The sequence below is a fragment of the Manis javanica genome, chromosome 8, assembly GCF_040802235.1.
Source record: "Manis javanica isolate MJ-LG chromosome 8, MJ_LKY, whole genome shotgun sequence".
NCBI classification, from domain to species: domain Eukaryota; kingdom Metazoa; phylum Chordata; class Mammalia; order Pholidota; family Manidae; genus Manis; species Manis javanica.
The window spans coordinates 44,270,549-44,295,103 of NC_133163.1; the positions used below are offsets into that span (position 1 = coordinate 44,270,549).

General features: G+C 38.2%; 1 protein-coding gene across 1 annotated transcript; it reads left to right on the forward strand.

Moving 5' to 3' along the window:
* The first annotated feature begins 259 nt into the window (after window positions 1-259).
* Window positions 260-23,878, forward strand: TBPL2 (TATA-box binding protein like 2). Its single transcript, XM_073212257.1, is given in 8 exon segments — window positions 260-310; window positions 2,747-3,216; window positions 3,815-3,834; window positions 3,837-3,901; window positions 8,807-8,898; window positions 12,220-12,387; window positions 16,081-16,175; window positions 23,759-23,878. Coding segments are annotated over 8 exon segments (1,038 nt in total). The 3' UTR covers window positions 23,836-23,878.
* The last annotated feature ends 677 nt before the right edge of the window (window positions 23,879-24,555 follow it).

The window sequence follows — 24,555 nt, forward strand, 5'->3', positions numbered from 1 at the left end:
TTCGGGGCTGAGCACTTCACTCAAGCGGTCTGCAGGTGCAGACTCGGGGAAGGCCTAGGCCCGGGCTAGAGACCCGGACCCCCGCCCAGCCCCACCCACGACCGGGATCCCCGGCCGGCCCCGCCCCGCCGCGTGCACCCGGGGCCGATAGATGGTTTCTGCAGTCTGTGTACCCAGTCGGGTTCTGCTGCAGCTCCACCCTCCTGGGCGTTTGCCCTTTACCCGCTCCCAACCCTCCCAACAGTGGGACCCCTTGCCCATGGAGGAGATGAAGTACCTGGAGCTCTACCTGGACCAGTGCGCCCACCAGGTGAGCCCGAACTGCCGCCACTGTCCCAAAGGCGAAACCCGCGTCCCCACCCTAGAGCTGAGCACCACGTCCTGCGCACTGAGAGCTTTGCCTTCATTCTCCCTTATATGGCCAGTGAGAGGCGGGCTTGATTACCCCTCTTTCAGTTGGAAAATAGAAGCTTCGAGAGAGGAAATAACTTGCCCAATGTTGCCAGCCAGAAGCCGAACCTGGTTTAGTGCGAATCCAGAGCCAAGATTATATCGTCCCATCCCCATTCTAAAGACACACGCACGAAGTGTTCCCCTTTGCGTCTCAGCTTTGCTAGGACAAACGGAGACAGACTTGTTTCCTACAGCCTTGATATTGCACATTTAAGGGATGGCAGCCTTGATGCCAAGAACAGGCCTCAAGAAATAGTCTGTCCAGTGGTTGCAGGTGGAGTTGGTGGGCGTTGGGGGAGGGGGAGATGCCAAAATGTGAATAGGAGACACCTGTGACCTCTTTCTGTTAGTAATTCTTAAGGTTCTTTTTTTTTTTCCAACTTAAAACATCTTTAAAATCAACTATTTTAGAAAAGAGAGAAAGGAGTCCTCAAAAAGAAAAGCAAAAGAGCAAAAAGACAATGATTGGCGCTAAGGTAGAAATAGTGAAGTCCCGTAGCCTTTAACAAAGCAAAGGAGAGCCTACACAGGAAAGGTTCTGGGAAAGATGAGTTGGTGGTTCTCCCAAAACAGTTTAACACAAAATTTCCTCAGCTGTAAGTAAAAGAAAAAGAAGGGACGCAAACTCAACAGTCCAAGTAGGTATATTGCTAAACCTGAGAGGGACCCCTCTCTTCTGGTGAGCAGAACCAAGAAGGTGTCTCTTACAGGCTAAGAGGGTTTTTTATGGCCAGGTTTTTTGGTGGGCTTTTTGAGGGGATGGGTCAGGGAAAAGGTGGGCTTGTAGCTTGCTGACGTGACTGGAGACTGCTTGTAGCCTAAGAAAGATGAAACCTAGGTCTCTCTGAGATGGCGGGTGGGCTTATTAAAAAAAAGTGGTACTCCTGTCTGGATTCTATCAGTAAGACCAGGGATGCAGTGAGTATGCTGTAAGTCTATGCTCTAAGGTGTGTTCTACAGGAAAACTTGAAAGGAGGCTGTCAAGGCTCCAACTCCTTCAGTATTTTGTTGCCATTGCCTTAAATTCCTTGCTGAAGTTTAGTCTCCTTGGGAGAGAGCTTTGTCCCCTGCTAAAATGCCACATTGGGGAAAAGGCGGGGATACACTGATTGTTGAGACATTAGTGCTTTAGAGTAAGTTGGCTGATGAGATCCTTTCCATCTAGTAAAGGAAAGGCCAAGGAGACAAAGGAATCAGGCCAGTGTCCCCACCTCACTTTTCTTAGGGCCAAGCTGTGGGGGTAAATGGGGCTAATTACCTAATTCAAAATGAAATATAGTCCAAAATCTTAAGAGAAAAACTTCATTCTTCTAAGTAGTTTCTTTTTTTTTTGAACTATTAGTCACCCCTGCCATCTGCTGGACTTATAATAACAGAACAATTCAATAGACTAGCTAGATATTTTATCTTGGCTGAGGTAGCTTGTTACTAAGAAGATCCAACGTGAGGCATTTGTGAGTGTTGGGTTGTCGGATGTAAGATCTAAAGGATGAGTTCATCCTGCAAGCAGTGCTCCAAATCTAGAATCTAGCCAGCAACGCAGGTGGTAATATATATATATATATCAAGGTAATCGATTTTTTTCCATAAAAGAGCCCATGAATTTTACATCAGCTGCTTCCCTCAGTTGTACACTTCATCCCCTCAGTTGATGGTAATGGAAGTTGAGCAGCCTTCCCTGGACTGGAAATACAATACATTGATTTAAACTATTCTCACCATTTACATTTCAATAACTTTTTTCCAATTGTAAATTCATATAACCAGACCGTTTTCTTATCTCTCCTTTGACTAGAAGGAATAGCAATTGGGTCTTTAGTGGAATATTGATTAGTGCTCAAGACTATATCTTAAACTTCCTGTTGTTCCTCTCTTTAAAATATGAATTTAAAACACTAAAAAAAAATCTTTAAATCAACTGAAGTTTATAATCAACTTAAGGAGTAAAGTAAATCTATTCTTTTCAGAGTACACACAATATAAAGCATGGTTGCTTAATTATCTCTACTACAAAATTGGATTTAGAGTGCAGCTTACTATGGATCTAACCAAAGTCGGAAAAACATTTTATAGAAAATGCTTTTTCTGCATTTTAATATGTATGTTCCTATTTCTATTAAATGTGCTGTAATCCTATAATTGAACTTTATGATACTCTGTGGAAAGAGGCAGGACATGAATATAAGCTATCTTGAACCGCCTCTTATCCTAAACACATTGCCTGGTGATGTATCTCTTTGGTGTGACATGCTGTTCTGTTTATTGTGATTTGTTTGTTTTGGGACTGGCCTAGGATGATCTCGCCCCGCCCCCACCTGGGTCACCCCTGCTCAGCCTAGTTGGGCCTGACAATGTGTACAAACCAAATTCATCCAATCCAGAGACTGTGTTTAATTCACATCTTGAAGAAGTCAAAGAGACATCTGGCAGTTTCTCATCTGTGGAAGTCTGTAGCTTCCTACCAGATGAACTTACCCAAGAAAATAAAGACCAGGCTGTCATTAGAAGCAAGCGTGAAATTGAAGAAAATTGTAAAATTCAAAATCAGCAAAGTAGATTGCGGTTACCCAGCAAACAGGATATTGGCCTGGGCTTATTAAACAGCAGCAGTTTGTCAAATTGCTGTTCACACCTGCGCCCTACCAATGGTAACTCAGTCCAGCTCTCTCCTGAGAAACCAAGCTCTTTGCCTCTGGCATCCATAACTCCCATGATACCAATGACCCCTGTTTCCGAATGTTCTGGAATTGTGCCTCAACTACAGTAAGTTGTTTCATGTGTATGTTTTTAATGGGTGACACTTCTAGATACACATTTTATATTCCTGAATTGAGGATAACTAATTTCAGGGTAATAGTGTAGGGAAGAGGACTTCAGATTTCATTCCTTTGTCAGTTCTTATTTGTGGCTTTAGATAGTTTGATTATCTGTAAACGAAGCAATAATCCTTGATCTCCTAAGAGGGGTTATGAGTATATACATTCCTAAAGGATTGTATTGTTATGAAATACACTGTACAAAAGCACTGTAGCTGAAAATTGTGGTTGGGTCGGATAAACACAAAGAATATGAAGATATAAATTTGAATTCAGTTTGCAAATTGATTTGGAGCTGTGCTTTCTATTTTGAGACATAGTTTTGAAAAAGATTTAAAACTTAATTTTAGTCATGAAATTTTAGAATAAACTATTTTAGTACTTTAGGATTTTTACATTTTACTAGGGCGCATATTATTAGGTATTTCACATTTAGAGTAATTTTGCCCCTGGGAAGTCACTAATATACAACCTATGAAATAAAGATAATGCATTTTAATTCTTTTTATATGTGATAGAATTTTCTAAACTGACTTATTTTTCAGGAATATAGTTTCCACTGTAAATCTGCCTGTAAATTAGATCTGAAGAAAATAGCTTTGCATGCAAAAAATGCAGAATATAACCCAAAGGTAAGATTTCTCAGTATTCTTTTTTAACAATTAGCTTCTATTTAGATTTTCTTCATATCATGACATTGACTCATTGTTTGTTTTTGTTTTTAAAAAAGAAAAAAATTGTTAGTGAAAAGCTTTTGGCAACTCAAGAGGTTAGTCTACACATTCTGAGTTATAAAAAATAATCTTTCTCTGTGATGAATAAAGCAGTAATTGAGCAGGTCCCAAAAGTTAAGATTTTTCCTTTGTTATTCAAACTGATTCACTATTCTCAGCATATGGAGATTGCTTGCTTTATTAAAATGCCATGATATTCCTGGAAATAACTTTTTCTAAATGGTGTCCTACCTAGCTGACATATGTTTTCTTGATTTATAGTTTCTCTTGTTGAGAATGCTAAATTATTTAAGGTGCAAAGGTCAAGCTTCTGCTTACTAATGTAAGATTCAGGAATTTTTTTCCCCCTCGAAGTTTAGTAAATCTATTCCTTCTCATGTCCTACCAAGGCCAGGCTTCCCATTTTCAAAGGCCTATTTACCTAGGAAGTGCGTATGTTAGTCTGATCAACACTTAATGATTTGCTAGTCTCCGCACCTACCAGTATAAGCAGCAGTAAGACCTGGTCCCTGCTGGGGAAAAAGTTCTCTGTCTTGGGTGGTGGAGCGTTTATGGAATTAGATTAAAATGACCATGTTAGTGAGAACCCAGGGAACCTTGCCAGCATGAAGCATGGATTAAGCATTTGTGTGTTTATGGTAGTTGTGTTGCTGACAAATGAATTTAAATGTTACCCAAATACATGTAGCTAGCTAGGATGGGACAGAAACATGGTGATGAGCTAGGATTCTCATGGCTGCAGCCACGATTGACCATACTTTTGGGCAATATTTAATATTACGCAGTTTACCCATATTTTCTTCTCTACCATCCTCAGCTCTTCCTTTATTTTATTTCAGTGATAGGATCTCTTCAAACTTGGACTTGACAGCCAAAGAAATTCTGGCTTGCCACTTAAGCTACCTTAAGAATTTAACAAAATGAATACTGGGGGAGAATGCTGTCTATTTAGTAAACACCTGGAAAACATTCCTAGTCACTGACCGACTCTGTGTAGTGCTGACTAATGGTCCTTTTACTGTCTGTTAACACTTTAAATCTGAAGTTACCCATCCTGCCTTGGTCCTGTGGAATAGCTCTGACCTGTGGAACTTTTAGTCTTGCAGAGCACCCACCCCAGTTTCCTGCCCAGCTTAATGCGGGGAGAGGAGAGAAGGAGAAAGGAGTGATTGTGTAGGACCAGTAGAAGGAGCAGGTCTTTAGTGACACGTCATGTGGCAGGCCAGTCATTCCCAGCCCTCCTTGCCTCACACCACTGGGAGGGCCTGCCATTGCTGCTTGTCTGAGGGCCACACTATGGCCAGCAAAAACCTGACAAATCAGCTTTCTGTCATTTATATATATCATACCTGTGGATATATATATATATATTTTATTTTGTTATCATTAATCTACAATTACATGAACATTATGTTTACTAGGCTCCCCCCTTCACCAAGTCCCCCCCACACACCCCATTACAGTCACTGTCCATCAGCGTAGTAAGATGCTGTAGAATCACTACTTGTCTTCACTGTTACACAGCCCTTCCCATCCCCCCAATATTATACATGCTAATCGTAATGCCCCCTTTCTTTCCCCCCCCCTTATCCCTCCCTTCCCACCCATCATCCCCAGTCCCTTTCCCTTTGGTAATAGTCCATTCTTGGGTTCTGTGATTCTGCTGCTGTTTTGTTCCTTCAGTTTTTCTTTGTTCTCATACTCCACATATGAGTGAAATCATTTGATACTTGTCTTTCTCCGCCTGGCTTATTTCACTGAGCATAATACCCTGTAGCTCCATCCATGTTGTTGCAAATGGTAGGATTTGTTTTCTTCTTATTGCTGAATAATATTCCATTGTGTATATATACCACATCTTCTTTATCCATTCATCTACTGATGGACAGTTAGGTTGCTTCCATTTCTTGGCTATTGTAAATGGTGCTGCGATAAACATAGGGATGCATCTGTCTTTTTCAAACTGGGCTGCTGCATTCTTAGGGTAAATTCCTAGGAGTGGAATTCCTGGGTCAAATGGTATGTCTATTTTGAGCTTTTTGAGGAACCTTCATACTGCTTTCCACAATGGTTGAACTAATTTACATTCCCACCAGCAGTGTAGGACGGTGCCCCTTTCTCCACAACCTCGCCAACATTTGCTGTTGTTTGTCTTTTGGATGGTGGTGACACCTTACTGGTGTGAGGTGATATCTCATTGTGGTTTTAATTTGCATTTCTCTGAGGACTAGCTATGTGGAGCATCTTTTCATGTGTCTGTTGGCCATTTGAATTTCTTTGGAGAACTGTCTGTTCAGCTCCTCTGCCCATTTTTTAATTGAATTATTTGCTTTTTGTTTGTTGAGGTGTGTGAGCTCTTTATATATTTTGGATGTCAACCGTTTATTGGATCTGTCATTTATGAATATATTCTCCTATACTGTAGGATACCTTTTTGTTCTATTGATGGTGTCCTTTGCTGTACAGAAGCTTTTCAGCCTGATATAGTCCTACTTGTTCATTTTTGCTTTTGTTTCCCTTGCCCAGGGAGATATGTTCATGAAGAAGTCGCTCATGTTTATGTCCAAGAGATTTTTGCCTATGTTTTTTTCTAGGAGTTTTATGGTTTCATGACTTACATTCAGGTCTTTGATCTATTTCGAATTTACTTTTGTGTATGGGGTTAGACAGTGATCCAGTTTCATTCTCTTACATGTAGCTGTCCAGTTTTGCCAGCACCATTTGTTGAAGAGACTGTCATTTCCCCATTGTACGTCCATGACTCCTTTATTGTATATTAATTGACCATATATGTTTGGGTTAATGTCTGGAGTCTCTATTCTGTTCCACTGGTCTGTGGCTCTGTTCTTGTGCCAGTACCAAATTGTCTTGATTACTGTGCCTTCATAGTAGAGCTCGAAGTTGGAGGTGAGATCCCCCCGACTTTATTCTTCCTTCTCAGGATTGCTTTGGCTATTCGGGGTCTTTGATGTTTCCATATGAATTTTTGAACTATTTGTTCCAGTTCGTTGAAGAATGCTGTTGGTAATTTGATAGGGATTGCATCATATATGAATATTGCTTTGGGCAGGATGGCCATTTTGACAATATTAATTCTTCCTAGCCAAGAGCATGGGATGAGTTTCCATTTGCTAGTGTCCTCTGTAATTTCTCTTAAGAGTGTCTTGTAGTTTTCAGGGTATAGGTCTTTCACTTCCTTGGTTAGGTTTATTCCTAGGTATTTTATTCTTTTTGATGCAATTGTGAATGGAATTGTTTTCCTGATTTCTCTTTCTATTAGTTCATTTTTAGTGTATAGGAAAGCCATAGATTTCTGTGTGTTAATTTTGTATTCTTCAACTTTGCTGAATTCCGATATCAGTTCTAGTAGTTTTGGAGTGGAGTCTTCAGGGTTTTGTATGTACAATATCATGTCATCTGCAAATAGTGACAGTTTAACTTCTTCTTTACCAAACTGGATTCCTTGTATTTCTTTGTTTTGTCTAATTCATGTGGCTAGGACCTCCAGTACTATGTTGAATAACAGTGGGGAGAGTGGGCATCCCTGTCTTGTTCCCAATCTCAGAGGAAAAGCTTTCAGCTTCTCGCTGTTCAGTATGATGTTGGCTGTGGGCTTATTATATATGGCCTTTATTGTGTTGAGGTACTTGCCCTGTGTATCCATTTTGTTGAGAGTTTTTATCATAAATGGGTGTTGAATTTTGTCAAATGCTTTTTCAGCATCTATGGAGATGATCATGTGGTTTTTGTTATTCTTTTTGTTGATGTGGTGGATGATGTTGATGGATTTTCGAATGTTGTACCATCCTTGCACCCCTGGGATGAATCCCACTTAGTCATGGTGTATGATCCTTTTGATGTATTTTTGAATTCGGTTTGCTAATATTTTGTTGAGTATTTTTGCATCTACATAATTTTCTTTTTTGGTGGGGTCTTTGCCTGGTTTTGGTATTAGGGTGATGTTGGCTTCATAGAATGAGTTTGGGAGTATTCCCGTCTCTTCTATTTTTTGGAAAACTTTAAGGAGAATGGGTATTATGTCTTCTCTGTATGTCTGATAAAATTCCAAGGTAAATCCATCTGGCCTAGGGGTTTTGTTACTGGGTAGTTTTTGCTGTGAATATATTTTGATACATGTATAGATATAGACATTATACAAATTTATATAAATTAAAAATTATGAATTATATAGAAATAAAATTTATATATAATTATAAATATATACATATATGTATATACATATATATGTGTGTACAAGAATATTTATGTATCTATATATACTACATATATTTGCTGCTTTTTAGTACATTCTATAGTCTTCACAAACTGTAACATACTTCATATTCTTTTCAAGAATCTTTGAAAAAATAAAAGTATTTCCAAGTATAAAGCTTATTAGTCATGGTTTTCAGTCTCAACTTTACCATTGCCTGTGTAATGTTGGAGGTCAAGTGACCGCCTCATTTCCTCTGCACTAAATGGGGATAATAATGGACTCACTGGAGTCCTGTTATGAGAATAAATGAGATGAAAACCTGTAAAGCTCTTAACATAGAGCCTGAATATAACAAGTACCTCAATTTTAGATGTATTATTCTTACCTGTTTTTTCTAAGTACATTTTGGAATCATGATTATTTTTGTTAGTTAATTTTAATATGGGAGAACAAACCCAGGCATTTTTTTGGTTTTCCCCTCCTATCTCTGTTTATTTAAGACTGTGTTCATGTGCAGCTCAGCTGTTCAGCTGGAGGAGTGTTCAGTCCTAGCAGAGGTTAACTGTCCTTCTGGCTTCTGTGCACAGAGGTTTGCTGCTGTCATAATGAGGATCCGAGAGCCCAGGACAACAGCCCTCATATTTAGCTCTGGGAAGATGGTCTGCACAGGAGCCAAGAGGTATGAGGGACCACCCTCCACCCCTGCCAGACAAATAATTCATCATGTAAAACAAGGAAGGGTAGTGTTCGTGTTTTAAAACACACAGTAGGAGCGAAATACTTTGCTCAAGAGTTAAATTCATGAGATGCCCAAATTTTAGGTTAAAAACATTCTGGTTCATAATACTGAATTCTTTTCCACTTTACAGTCCCCCCTGTTAAACTGAGGGGACTAAACTAGGCTGATACAACTTGTTTTTAAGGTACATTTTTTTTTTAAAGCTACAGTAGTGATAAAGCCTGCATAAGCCTGGGGAAGTAGTTACGTATTTTCCTCATTGTAGATGGAGAGAACTTTTTAAAGGTGCTAAATGGGACATTTCTTGACCATTAGCTTGAGCGTTAGGTCAGGAGGTATCTCTTAAAAGACTTGTCTTTGCTGGATCTCATGCAGAGGAAGCCCTGTGCTGATGTATACCCTTCCAGCATAAACCTGTAGTGGGAGAGCTGCTCCTCCTTCTGAGTGTTAAAAGATGATAGCAAATGTCTTTCTGAAAGGTTGCATCAGTTTCTTTGCTCTAGAGATGTACTGAGTGTTCATTTTCTCCAAAGATACCGGGTGATAATATTCTTTTTTATATTTGCCAAACTGGCAAAATTATGTTGTTTTAATTACATTTCTTGTATTTACTAGTGAGACTAACTTTTCATATGTAAACTTCCTACTGCGTCTTTTGCCCAACAGTCTGTGGAGATATTCTTTGTAAATAGCTTTTTGTATTTCAGTATTTCTACCATTTTATAGAGTAAACATTTTTTCCCAGATTACTGTTAATGGTGTCTTATGATGTTTTGTTTTTTTTACACAATTAAAATTTTTTGTGTGTAGTCATCCAATTTTTTTCTTTATGGCTGTTTGCTTTCATGTTTAGGAAGGCATTTCCCATGCACAATATTACATAAATATTGATCTCATGGGTTTTTCTGGCCTTTTTCGGGTCCTGCTTTGTAGTGAGGAAAGGAAGTTGATGTTTTGATTCAGTTAGAGTTTTCTCTAGGTGATGGAAATGAAATTTGCCATATCTGCACTATCCAAGATGCTAGCCACTAGCCGCATATGGCTTTGTAAATTTAAATTAATTAAAATTAAATAAAAAATTCATTTCCTCTGTTGTATGAGCTAAATTTCAAAGTGCTTAATAGTCACATGTGCTCAGGGGCTACCACATTGGGCAGAACAAGTCTAGAACTTTGTTTCATTGCAAAATAATGTTTTTTTCAAATGACCAATCAGTGCACCAATAGATTTACTGAAAAATCCATTTTTACTCCTTTTTTTTTTTGCCCACCTGTTTTTACATATACAGTTCTTTAAATATATCTGAATAAGTTTCTGGCTTTCTCTTCTGTTGCTCTGTGTGTCCTTTGACCTAGACATCTCCATTTTTTAAGCTGTTGGACAATTCTGCAAGATGCCTGCAAGGAGGTTCATTTCAGCATTGTTTAAAATGAGGAGAAACAAATGTCTAGTAATAGTTTTTTTTAGATCATAAATTAAAATTGTATTTAGCCATTTAAATACACACACATATATCAAGTTGGAGGTATAGTTTAAGTTGTGTAGGAGCAGGCAACTAAACTGTAGGTTTATTATCCCACTTTCACTTTAAAATATGCTCATATTACACATTCATGAGTATCTTTCCCTGTCTGAATTTATTTGGTTTCTAAAATTTGATAGTGAAAGCTTGGCTAGTGAGCTCAGAAAATAAGAGACCCTTGTTATCCAAGAGTACTTGGTTCTTGACTTTTGGATTGAGGGTTGTGAGAGTTCTGAAATTTATCCAAACCTATTATCTTTAGGTGTAATAACCAGTTTGCTAGTGAGGAATACCTGTGTTTACATAGGAAAAGTTCCAAAGGATCAAATTGATCAGTGGTTCTGGTGTTGACATTTCAAGGTTCTTACTCTATTTCCTAGTGTTTGTACAAGGATATGTATGTAGACTGTAACTGTCAGTTATTTGAATGAGGATTTCTAAGGGATATTCACAGCCAATATCCCAAGAAACTACATGGCTCTGCAAACTCTTGAAATCAGACCTTTTTAACATTTGCACTATGGGAAATGTAACGGCTCAGTTAGGCAAAATGTATTTTTTCAAAATAGTAAGTTTATTTCACTGCTAACTTGGGGACATGGCCTTGCTATTTCAGAAGTTATAAGTGGGTGAGGAGAATCAAAGTGAGGTGATGTGTGACGTAATTAGTACACATGCGAGGGGGCAGTGCTGTGAAGAACCTAGATGGGAAAGAGAGTCCAGTGCTTCCTTTGGTCCAGGCAAACACAAGTTCAACCTGGCTTGTCTTTCAGGTGCTTCTGATTTCCAGCTCTAAGAAAGGGTGGATTCATGCGGTTCACCCACCAGGTGTTCCCCCTGTTTGGCAATCCCTGCTACTCATTGGTTTGTTTGGATGGTGACCATTGAAAAGGACTTTATGAAAAGTAAAGCCTCAAACCCCAGACTTCCCATTCTGACAGGGATTTAGGGCTGGAGTAGGACAAACATTCAGAAGGAACATAGCCACAAAATTGGATGAATTTCTTTCTTTCTCATATTGAGTATGAGGTGAATGGCAATTGTGTGAGAAAGGCTGAGCAAAATTAGGCAAGTTCTGAGGTATTTTTCATGTTTTTTCCTTAATGTAATTTGTCCCATAAACACCCACATGCTGATTCCTCTCTGCCCTCCTGAGCTACTCGGCACAGCTCTTATTTTCTCATTGGTTCTTTGTTGGCTCACACACGTCCTTATTTTTGTTAATGTTGTTCCCATCTAAGTAGCACACACTTTTATACCAGACACTTTTATACTAAAACCTTACAAAGCATCACAATCACCGAAGGGTTTGAAGCACAGACTGCTGGCCCCCACCCCCAGAGTTTCTGCACATCTGAGATGGGACCTGGGACTTTGTATTTCTAATAAGTTTCAGGTGGTGCTGCTGGGCTGAAGACTCTGAGAACCAGCAGAATACTTAATTGTATCTAATAGTGTGGAAAATACATATATTTATATGTGAAAGATTATAAATTAAGGTAAATCAGCTTATGATTCAGTTCAGCAGTTGTACTTTGTGCCATACTTTTTCCTAGGTGCTAGGAACAAATGCAGGGGAAGTCGGTCCTCATCCTCAGTCTATAGGTGCGAAGTGTACATGGAAAGATAAATGTAATACAAATGCTAACCATACAGTCAGAAAAGTATGTGAATGCAGCCTGAGTAGTAGAGTGGACATAGTGATTAAGACATCTTTCAACACATTTTCCCCTTTCCAGTGAAGACCAGTCTCGACTTGCAGCCCGAAAGTATGCTCGTGTGGTGCAGAAGCTCGGATTCCCTGCCAGAGTCCTTGATTTTAAAATTCAGAACATGGTTGGAAGCTGTGATGTGAGATTTCCAATCAGGCTGGAAGGTTTGGTGCTAACTCATCAGCAGTTCAGTAGGTATGACTGTTATATCCCTTAACTTTGAGCTTACCACCATATTAAAGTTGTTACCGGATGCTTATATAATGTATCTTTCAAAGAAAGTGCAATTTTTTTTTTAAGGCACAGTAGGTGAAAGGGTTAAGTTGCGAGCCTCAGTGCTCACTGGTTACCTACCTTATGTGTCCAGTCTTCTGAAATAGTGGTTCTCAAAATTAATTGCATACTAATCAACTGGCTGGCGATTTTAATAAAACACATTGTTGCCTGGGCTGCTTCACCAGAAATGTTGCTTGAATTTGCGGTGCTAGTAGCTGACAGGTCATGCCAATGCTGGAGACCCACACAGAGACCAGCTGCTGTGTACCTTTCTAAAACTGCACGCCAGGCTATGGGTGAGGGCAACGGCAGACAGAGAAGGGGTGTGCAGTGGATTAGGAAGTTGACAGCTGGGGAGGGGGAAAAGGAGAGAAGATGAAGAATGGCCATAGCACATGCCATGAAGGCAGTCCCATCTAGTTTTTGTCCTGTCAAGTTTATTTAGCCATTTCGTTTGTGTGTGTTTAGCTGTAGCCCCCACCACAATTTCTTCTTTAGTGTCTTCACATTCCTCAGGAGTATCTCTAGCGAGCCTGGCTTCTTCAAATGCAACTCCCCATCTCAGGCCTCAAGAGCAAATGCTCCTTCTTCTCCCTCAACTGCTTTGGTGCTTCTCCCTGCCGGCTCAGGCCCTCAGGCAGCAGTGACCAAGGCTGATCCATTAACACCCAAGCCCACTGCCCCCTGGGACACACACTTGGGCCAAGGCACCGGAACTGGCTTAGAATCACACATGCTCTTCAGTTCTCTTGATCTAGCCTGAACTTAGGTCCTTATACCCCACTTTTCCTTCTCTTTGCCTTCGAGTAACTATTCTGTTGAACAGAATGGATAGAGATCACATAGTTGTGCTTTAACATGCTAGCTTCCCTTTGAGACATAAACAGAAGCTAAAATTTGGTTACCTTTTTCCTAACTTTTAAAATATAGTTCAGTCTTAGATTTAGCTTTTATGATATTGTTCAGGCAATGTTTTTCCCCCTTGATTATATTTCTTTTTTACCTCTGCATCAATTTTAGGGATGGAGAACATCTCACTGGGGTTGAGTGTGTATAGCTCTAGTCCCCACCACAATTTCTTCTTTAGTGTATTAGTGTAACACCTCTTGGGATATACACATTGAGTTCACTACTGGGAAGCCCTCCGCCCATGTAAGACATACCGCCTGTTTAGGTACCTTTATCTTTCTTCAATCTTGGAATAATTTGTAGATTCATAATAAAACTTCCATTTTTAGAAGTCTCTCAGCACACAAGCCATCTTTCCTAGATTCACAACCATGGGCCTCTAGTCTGTCTTTCTCTGAACCAACTTTTTCTGAACATCTCAAAGACCTCTGCCTGAATTCTAAGATCATGTCTGTATTAGACTTAGCATTCCCCATCTGGGCCATGAAGAGCTCTAAGATACATGCAATTCCTGTGCAGTTTCATTTCATTTCTTTTTCACCTATGTCATCCTCTCCTGTAGATCAGATTTAAGCCTAGACCAGGAGCTCCCCTTGTCACTACTTCTACTTTCAGAGAGATAAAACTGCCAGTAGGGCAAGACAGAAATTCATCACATGCGCTGTATTTGGCCACTTGGAGTGGGCCCATCTCATATCTTCCTTCTTTTTAGTCTTCTTGCCTTCCCCAAATGCCCTGTATTTGGCCTCCATCCTTAGGTTATGGATTACAACTCCAGTGTCTGTATTCATGACATTTGGGCATTAAAAAAAACACCTCTTTCTCAGCAGGTTTGTGTCTTTAGAATTAGGCCTTTCTTTACTTATCTCTAGCCTTGTAGGGAACTGTGGCACACATCAGTTTTAATTATCAGGTCAAGTGTGCCTTATGTTAAAACCTTATGTTAAGTTCATTTAATCCCCCTGGCTCTACAAACTTATAATATATCAGCACCTGGCAATATAAGTGTCTCCCTTGTTACTGGGCACTTTCTCCATCAGTCTTTCTATGCCATAATTGTTTTGTTTTCCCTAAGCATTTTTCTCCTACCCTTCCATTTTTAAATCAAATATATCCTGATAATTATTTCTTAAATGGGTAAAATCTAGGTGGCTACTATGTGTAGATGCTGCGGTGACCAGTGATTGTGGCTGTCACTACAATCCCTTGCCCTCATAGAGCTTACTGTCCAAGAGGGGAGACAGAGATGCCAAAGAAAGTAATGGAATATGGCAATCATGAAGGTGAACACCTCTTGTAGTGCTACAGTGCCATTGAGCAGATTAATTAATGTCACTGGGCCAGGGTAGATGTGGAGGTCAAGGAAGGCTTCTTAACAGAAGTGACATTTAAGCTGAAATTTGAACAGTGCATTGAAGTTGGCTTGGCCAAGGAGTGGCAGGTATTTGTTATTCTCAACCCCAATGAGATGTTCTCCATCCCTAATCAAAACCTTTTGTTTTTCATGCCTCAAACTCTTCTAAATTAGGCAGAGAATAAATGAAATGAAGTAAATATCTAATTGGGAATTCATTATGCTGGTACAATAAAACCCTGGTTCTGAAAGCCAAATTCAGTTCACTGTCGTTTACATACCCAAGACTTCTGTTTATACCTTTTAGAGTACTAGGGTTTGGTTGGAAGATCAAAGAGAGCCATTCCTTTTGTGCCCCAGCCATCACTTTCTTGGATCAAACCTTGTGGTTTCCAGGGCTCCAGCTAGTATCAGTGTCTCCCCAGTGTCAGAAAGTGGTTAGTGGGTAGAAGTCTTGACAGGCTTTCTGCAGTAAGGTGGAATGATGCCAGGAAGAGAGGGCCACACACAGTAACCTTCATATGTAAGAAGGGCCACTCACCACTGTGATGCACCTTTCTGGCACCTCTAAAAAGTCTCACATCTGCTGTTGTGTGGTCTCATTCACTGCAGAATGGAATGGAGTTTTTCTGTGTGGTCTGGATTCGCCCTTTTAAAGCAAGGACTCATGTGTCATCTAGTGCTCCATTTTCCAGATTTCTTCCTGTATATCTATTCACCGTTAGCCTTTGTTTTAAGAATAGTTTTATTTAACTCCTGACTTATTTTTGTAGGCTCCTTATACCTTTCTAGGAATCTCTCCTCCTCTCTATGCTAGACTATGGAGAAGCCATTCTTAGCTCTGCCATCCTTTGTTCAATGGAGAAGCCAACTCACATTTAGTAGTAAATGTGAATGAGTTAGTTTATATGAAAATTGTTTAGGTTTTATTTGCTAAACTGTTAACTCTAGCAGTTTATAAATGCATACAGAATGTGCTCATTATTGGGGAACTTGGAAACTTCAGAAAATGTATTTATTTTTGTGGATAGACTTTTTTGGAAAGCTGGAGAACATTTAACTAACAAGATCTTAATATATTAAATCTGATGCCCTAAATTACTTTAATTTCTAATACCTTAGGATGACTTGCACTTGAAAACATATTATGACCAAAATAAATTCTGGTTTTGACTGCCAAAAGAAATTACATACACCACTCAAGACTACTTTTATCAAGGTGGCCAAAAGGTTTTTGGTAGAATAACTTTCTTAAGCTGTTTTAATATGCAGCTTTAGTATACTGGGTCTTAAATATTATGGGAAAATAATTGATTAATGCTATTTTTAACTTTTTCCTTTTATATCAGTTATGAACCTGAACTGTTTCCTGGCCTTATTTATAGAATGGTAAAACCACGAATTGTATTGCTTATCTTTGTATCTGGAAAAGTTGTGTTGACAGGTTAGTTCTATGATCATTTTCTGACTTTCATAAAACTCAGTACTTTGCTTTTTCTTTTAAATGGCTTTGTTCACCATTATAAAGCAATTCTTGCTATTATAGAATACCTATTCGAAAAGTGAAAAGTAGAAAGGAATATTACATCACCTATCAGTCCCAATACCAAAAACAATATAACTTTTTTCATGTTTTTATGTCATTTTGATATGTATATTAATTTTTACATCCTGCCTTTTTATTAACCATTATAACATCTGAGCCTTAACTCATTGCTACAAACTTTTCAAGAAGGTTTTAAATAGTTGCAGAATGTTCCAACAGAGGGGTCAGCAAACCTTTTTTCTGTGAAGAACCAAATACAAAATATTTTAGGCTTTGTGGGCCATGTTGCAATTTACCTCTGCCATTGTAATGAGAAAGTAGCTATAGACCTTACATAAGGTCTCTGAAATGTGATTTTAATATAATTCACAAGATTTACATGTGTCATGTAATAGTCTTTTGGTTTTTATTCGCCCCCAACCATTTAAATTATAAAAATCATTATCAGTTCAGAGGCTGTCAAAAACAGGAAGCAGACTAGATTCGGCCAGCAGGCCAAAGTTCTAGCATGTTCTTGCATTGAACTTATAATTGTTCAGCGTTTAAATGTTTGTTTTTTGTTTGCTGATTATAAATGAGACAAACATTTGTCTGTTTCTATGTGTGGAAAATTATTTTATTAGTGTGGATGCTCAGAAATGGAACTTTTAAGGATATGATCATTTTTAAAGTTATTAGTATAAATTACCAGTTTCTTAAATGTGTATATGACATAGCTCTCCTTTATCATACAATCCTACCAGTGATGTATGTAAGTATATTTTACAAACCCTCAGCAGAATTCAAAACAAAATGATATAAAAGAAAACTTTAACAGTATAAGTGACAATGATCTCACTGCTTTAAGATCACTAGTAATCAGAAGAAGAGATTGATCACTTTTTAACATATACAACAAATAACATTTTATCTTTTGTAAATAGTGTGTACATAACTTATTCCCTTTGCCTACTTAGTTTTTATTAGTTTTTTCCCTAAGGATTTTTATGTATTCACCATAATATTAACAATTGCTTTTTGCTATACTTGTGACTTTTTCCAGTTGACTTATTTTTACATAAAGAAGGGCTTAAAAATTCTTGAAGTAAATGCTTGAGACTTTCTTCCATACCACTCTACTGAAGTCTGCTGTTTGTCTAATTTTATCTGGGTTTTTACACATTTTACCCTTCTGTACCAAGATGAATGCCAAGTTTGTATGGCATGAGCCAAATCAATTATGCCCCACTCCCAAAGAGCTGGCCAGCCATCTTAACACTACGGAGCCTTCTTCTCTTTATTAATTTATGATGACTCCTTTTGCCCTTTATTTTTATATAAGGGTCTATTTTGAATTCTTGTTTTGCTCTAGATTTATACTATCATATCTTATTATATTTCTATACTATTGTGGTTTGTGCTTTAATTCAAGTGGTCTCTGTATCTGATAGGGCTGGTTTTCCCTCATTGCATCTCTTCATGTTTGTCAGCTCCTTTCAAATATTTATTCTTCCAAACAAATGGCAGAATTTTACAAGATCTTGCCCATTTTTAAAAAAAAAGGATTTTTCATTACCCGGATTAATTTGAGAAAAACTGATAGTTACCACTCAGCATCCCAAAACATGGAATGTCTGTTCTTAAGTCATCTTTTAGAACTCTCAGTAAAGTTTTAGAGCTTATTTTTCTCTGAGAAATAAGTAACGTGTCTTCAAAGTAGGAAAGCTGTTTTGGAATTCAAGAACCTTTAGAATACAACAAACCACAGTTTCTCAGATGCCACCAATTTAGAGTCTGAAATAATTAAGACCTCCTAGTGACTGGCATAAAGTTTACCTCTGTATTCTGAAGGAAGGGAGAGAAGTCTGCCAAGTACATTGAATAGTATAGAAATATCAGAGGTGAATATATGCCTACATAAGGGGACAAACTTTTCAACACCTTTGGATGGATACTTTCACATATGTGCTATGTGTAATTACAAATCAGTCTTTATTTAAAATGCGAATTGCCAAGTACAGGCTAAGTTCCTATTATAGGTACTCAAGTTTCTTTAAATATCCTTAATTCAGACCAACTTTCCCACTTATTCAAAAGGAAAAAACCTTTCATGTACACATTTCATTGTACACACACATAAGTTTCAAATCACAAAGTAAAGGATTGTTAATACATAATACCCCAAACCCTACAATAAACTCCCCTTAAAATGTGTCACAAGACATAGGTCATCATCTTTGTGAGGAGAGTAACAAGAGGTGTACTGACTGAAGTCCAGAGTTTGGCTTCTGTTATGAAGTGAAGCCAGCCAATGTCTTACTACTGAAATATGAGTAATTATCTATTGCGATTTTCCTCCGTTTATTCCATGTTGTCTTAAAGTACTTTACCCAGAACTATGCAGTTTAGGTTACTTTTGCTCCGAACTTAGAGACAAATGCTTCTTATTCCTTTCTTGGGTACTTAAATTCTTTCACCTAGAAAGGAATTTAAAACTCAAGGGCCCAATTTTGGGTCTAAACATGGGGAAAGGGGCCAAGGAGGCCTTTTAGCCCTGCCTCTAGGATTTATTTCAGCTGGGGTGGCTGTATAGAGAGTCCAGTGGAGTCCTAGAGACCCACGTGGTCTTGTCCAATATGGCAAGACTCTGTGGAGCTGTTTTGAGAACAAGGTCCCAACAAGGGTAAATAACTTTTGCCTAGAAAATGTTAAGAGTATTGAAATTATAATGCACACTGTATTGAATAATAGATGTCAGATCTTCCCTTATGTAAGAACTGTAGAGCACCAATGCACATAATACAAGTGGCAGTTTGAAACCATTGTGTCATGCACCATTTGCATGGTCTTTGAGAATAATTTATCCATGTAAAATTGCCTTAATCCCCTGAGGTGCCCAAACTGCAGCCCAAACCGTGTCGGAGGCTACATCTGAATGCTCTAATTATCGTTAAGTGAGCTGAGGACAGAGAGGCCCTACTGTCCTACTTTGTCGTGGTCCCTGACAGCAAAAAGCAACAGGAACTGGGCCAAGTTCAAACTGCTTTCCCAAGTCCATGCTGCTTTGCTATAATAGGCATAATATTTAGGACCCATGTTTTTTCTCAGACCACAGTAAACTTAATAGCATAGCTCAGATATGCTGGAATAAAATATAATGAGCATCAGATCTGTCAACTTTCACTTCTAAGATCAGACACAATAGACTTAACATATGTTGCGCACTCATGTGCTGGGCGCTGGGATGAGGGCTTGTACTTGGATTCTAGTTAACTCTGTGTGGTTGTATTTAATATCTCAGTTTCCTCACCTGTAGAATGGGGACAATGGAGAGGGTAAGTAACCTTAACCATGTCAAACAGCTATCCATACTGAAGCACGGCTGGAAACTTAAGCTTCGTGGCTCCAGAGTCCACCATTAGCACATATTTGCCCTGTCTCCGGCTCCTTAAATGTCTATGCAAACACCTGTGTGGTCTTTTGGGCACCTTCTCCCTAACCTGATTGTCAGCTGAAGGAATGATAAGTGAATACTCTGTCAGTGGTGACAGGCAGCAGGTGTGGTAGCTAAGAGGATGGGCCCTGGAAACCAAATGTCCAGTTTGGATCCAGGCTTCATTTATTGGCTGTATGACCTTGGATGAGTCTAAATCCTCCACCTGATTTCCACATATGTAAAAGGCAGGTGACCATGGAAACCACCTGCTAAGTGTTGTGAGGAGGCCAAATCCAGTGCCTGATGTATGGTAAACATGGCAGAAACGTCAGCTATTGTTACCTCAGTTGAAGCCTGCTCTTCTTGTTCTTCCCTAGCATTGAAAAAGACTGGAATTTTGCTGTGATGCTTTGCCCCGATGATAGGAATATAAAATCTAAAGAGCCTTCAGTAAAATGCTTTATTTCCCTCCTGCGTAAAGGACTAAGAAGCTGGGTCTTTGTTATTGAGGGTCACTCTCAACTTGACATCAGTGGTTCTTGGAGTTGGGTCAGAGGGCAGCATAAAAATAGCACAGATATAGTAAGTGGGCCAAAGAGAGAACACAGTATCACGATCAGTAGTTAATGGCAGTCTCCCACTAATAGCAGATGGTATATACCGTAAAATGTATACCTCCAGGGTTTTAATGCTGTTTTTTTTCCCATTTGTAAGATTTTCACTTACATGCACTCACATATGGTACCACTGGGGAAAATCAGATGTGTAGTTGGTGAAGGCATAGAATTGGAAAATCCAAGCAGTATTGGAAATTAATATGTGGACTGGCTAAGGAGTAAGGATGAGCTTAGAAACCTTATAGACAGATGATATATATTTCATAAGCATTGGGTGCCTACCAGATACACATGCTGTTTTGGTGCTGAGGAAACAAAAGTGAATATAATGCATCCCCTGACTGTCAGGAATCCAGCTCTGGGGAAGGAGACAAACAAATCACATCATACTGGTTCCTACAGAACTGAATGATAAGCCTCATGTACTTAGACCAGCCATCCCAACATCCCTGATCCTGAGGTACCTTCTACTAGGACAATAAGCTTTGATTTTGTAAAGTATTATGGCTTACAAAGGACTTCTTACAAGCATTGGCTCATGTAACCCTTATAGGGTCCATCCATGTTGCAAACAGCAAGACTTCATTCTTTTTTAAGGCTGAGAAATAAATAAATAAATGAATGAATAAGTATATGTGTAAAATACACACACATCTTCATCAATTCATCCATCAATGGACACTTAGTTGTTTTCGTATCTTGGCTGTTGTGAATAGTGCTGCAGAATATAGGAGTATATATATTTTTTGAATTAATGATTTTGTTTCCTTCAAGTAAATACCCAGAAGTAGAATTACTGGATCATGTGGTATTTCTATTTTTAGTTTTTTGAAAAAATTTCATACTGCTTTCCATACTGACCTGTCCAATTTACATTCCCACCAATAGTGCATAAGAATTCCCTCCACATCCTTGCCAACACCTGTTATTTCCTGTTTTGTTGATATTAGCCTTTCTGACTGGTGTGAGGTGGTATCTCATTATGGTTTTGATTGGCATTTCCCTGAGAATTAGTGGTGTTGAGCATCTTTTCGTGTGTCTGTTGTCCATCTGTATGTCTTCTTTGGAAAAAATGTCTATTCAGGTCCTCTGCCATTTTTTTAATTGGATTATTTTTTTGGTGTTTTTGTGAGTTTTTTTAATGAGTATTATTTGGTTTTATGAGTTCTTTGTATATTTTTATATCAATCGCTTATTGGATATATCATTTGCCAATATCTTCTTCCATTTGATAGGCTGCCTTTTCATTGTGTTGGTTTCTTTTGCTGTGCAGAAGCTTTTTGTGTTGATGTAGTCCCACTTATTCATTTTTGCTTTTGCTTTCCTTGCCTGGGGAGACATGTCTACAAAAAAATCACTAATGCTGTTGTTTGAGTTTACTACCTATGTTTTCTTCTAGGAGTTTTATGGTTTCAGGTCTTGCATAGAGGTCTTTAAATGGTGTAAAGTTTCATTCTCTTGCATGTAGCTGTCCAGTTTTCTCAACACCATTTATCAAAGAGAGTGTCTTTTTCCCCATTGTATATTCTTGCCTCCTTTGTCAGAAACTGATGATATAAATGTGGGTTTATTTCTGGGCCCTCTATTTTGTTCCATTGAGCTATGTGTTTATTTTTATGCCAGTACCATACTGTTTTAGATTACTATACCTTTGTAGGTTAGTTTGAAATCAGGGAGTATGATACCATCAGCTTTCTACCTTCTCAAGATTGCTTTGGCTATCTGGGGTCTTCTGTAGTTCAATAAAAATTTTAGGACTGTTTGCTCTAGTTCTGTAAAAAATGTCATTGATGTTTTGATTAAACTTAACCATTTTAAAGTGAACAATTCAGTGGTGTTTAATACGTTCACAATGTTGTACAATCACCTTCTCTATCTAGTGCCAAAATATTTCCATTACTCAAAATAAAATTCTTTATCATTAAGAAGTTTCTTTCACTTGGCATAATGTTTTGAAGTTCATCCACATTTTACAGCTGAATAATATTCCATTGTAGGTAGATATCACATTTGTTTATCCATTCATCTGTTGATGGATACTTGGGTTGTTTCTATTTTTTGGCTCTTGTGAAGAGAGCTGCAATGAATATTGTCTATGTGAGCATTATTTGTTTGGGTACCCATTTTCAGCTTGGGTGGTATATACCAGAGGGTGGAATTTCTGGGTCATATTGTAATGCTTATTTTAGCATTTTTGAGGAACTGCTGAACTGTTTTCCACAGTAGCTGAGCCATTTTACATCCCCACCAGCAATGTATGAGGGTTCCGATTTCTTCATAACATCAACACTTGTTATTTTCCATTTTAAAAGTTATTGTTATAGCTCATCCTTGATTTTGAATCCTGATTTCTACCTGCTTCTCAAATCTGGTGATCCTCCTTTTGGTAATTCTCTTTCATTAGTTCTGTAATTAGAACAGATAACTACTTCTTACAGGTCATTTTTGCTCTTAGTGAGCCAGCCTCTATTCCAGCTTTATAGTCTCAAGGAAGAGTGTTTTAGTGTTTATAAACTTAAGCTATTGTCCATTTCTCTTCGAATCAACAGTTTTGATATTCTCTTCATTAATTTCCTTGCCTCCTACCCAATAATATTAAACAATAGTTTCCTGATTAGTTGACAGCCCCATATAAATGTAAGTACTGCCAGTCCATAACCCTTAGCACAACTTACCTGCATAACTTGGAAGGTGGAAGTAGTGGTGGTGGTTGGTGAGGTGAGGAGGGACTGATTTATAACTCTCAAGAGTGGAGACCATGTTGAATTCATATTTTTATCTATTTTAACTGTTAGAGAAGTATGTTATAATTAAAGATCCCCTAATATGGGTGAATGCAGTAACCACATTGTTTTTTCATGTGAAACCTTCCTAAGAGTGTATATCAATAATACCTTAATAAAAATTTAAAAAAAATAATTAAAGATCCCCTGAAACATTAAGACTCTACAGGTGACAGTGGTACAATTTTTCTCTCTAATAATCCCTTCCCATATGCTGACATTTAAAACCTTAGAATAGCTCCACTTTGTCTCTGTTAGTCAATATGAGGGAATCAAGATGTTAACTAGAGATGAGCGTATCAAAGGAAGGCCCTTTTGTTGGGAGCGAAGAGCCCACAGGTGCTGATGAAGGTCATGTTTTGTTGTGAAGCTCGTGGCACACAGACAGATAACATTCCATATTTCATACTGTGCCCTGTGAGCCTAAAGACAAATATGCCCACACAACGCAAGTACTAGAAGACTGTTCTAGGGTGTGTGTTTGTCAGAATGTGACTGTAGTCACCACATTTTTTTGTCTTGACCAGGAATGAATGTCATTTCTCAGGTATACCTAGAGAGATGCCATGGTATTAAAAGTAATTGGAGATGACAATGAAATTTCAGTCTTAAGAAAATTTTGATACAATTATATTAAAGATTGTGTTAACTTGGATTTCTTCATAGGTGCCAAAGAACGTTCTGAGATCTATGAAGCATTTGAAAACATCTATCCTATTCTAAAGGGTTTTAAAAAAGCCTGAGTGTATTTGGATCATTCAACAACTCACAGTATATTGGTTTGAATATGTGCATAAGCCCAGCATAGAAACAGCTGGACTGTAGATGTTCCATGTACATTTTAACTGTACTTATTAAAGAGTGATTCTATGTGAGTATGTCTAAGAAGTGAAGAGCCTTCCTTTTCAAAATGACTCTTGTATTTTATTTTAAAATGTGAACACATAAACTTACTTCAAAATTTGAGAGATTTACGGCCTTGCTAAAATATTATAGCATCATTAAAATGTAATGGTCTGGTCTTGTTAAAGTTGTAGTACATTAACATGGTTTCTGAAAATACGTAACAATATGTAGAAATTTCAAATAACTGCATAAAATAGATAATGTCTATAATATCATCTAGCATAATATAAATTAATGTGTCTATTTTTGGCCTTTTAAAATATTGAGTAGATCCTAATCATTAGGTACAGGCACTGTGAAGGATCTGTCAGAATACAAATGAAACATGAAAGCCTGAAACCTTATGAAAAATTAAATATCCTTTTTTTTTTGAGAGGGCATCTCTCATATTTATTGATCAAATGGTTGTTAACAACATTAAAATTCTGTATAAGGGAGTCAATGCTCAATGCACAATCATTAATCCACCCCAAGCCTAATTCTCGTCAGTCTCCAATCTTCTGAAGCATAATGAACAAGTTCTTACATGGTAAACAAATTCTTACATAGTGAATAAG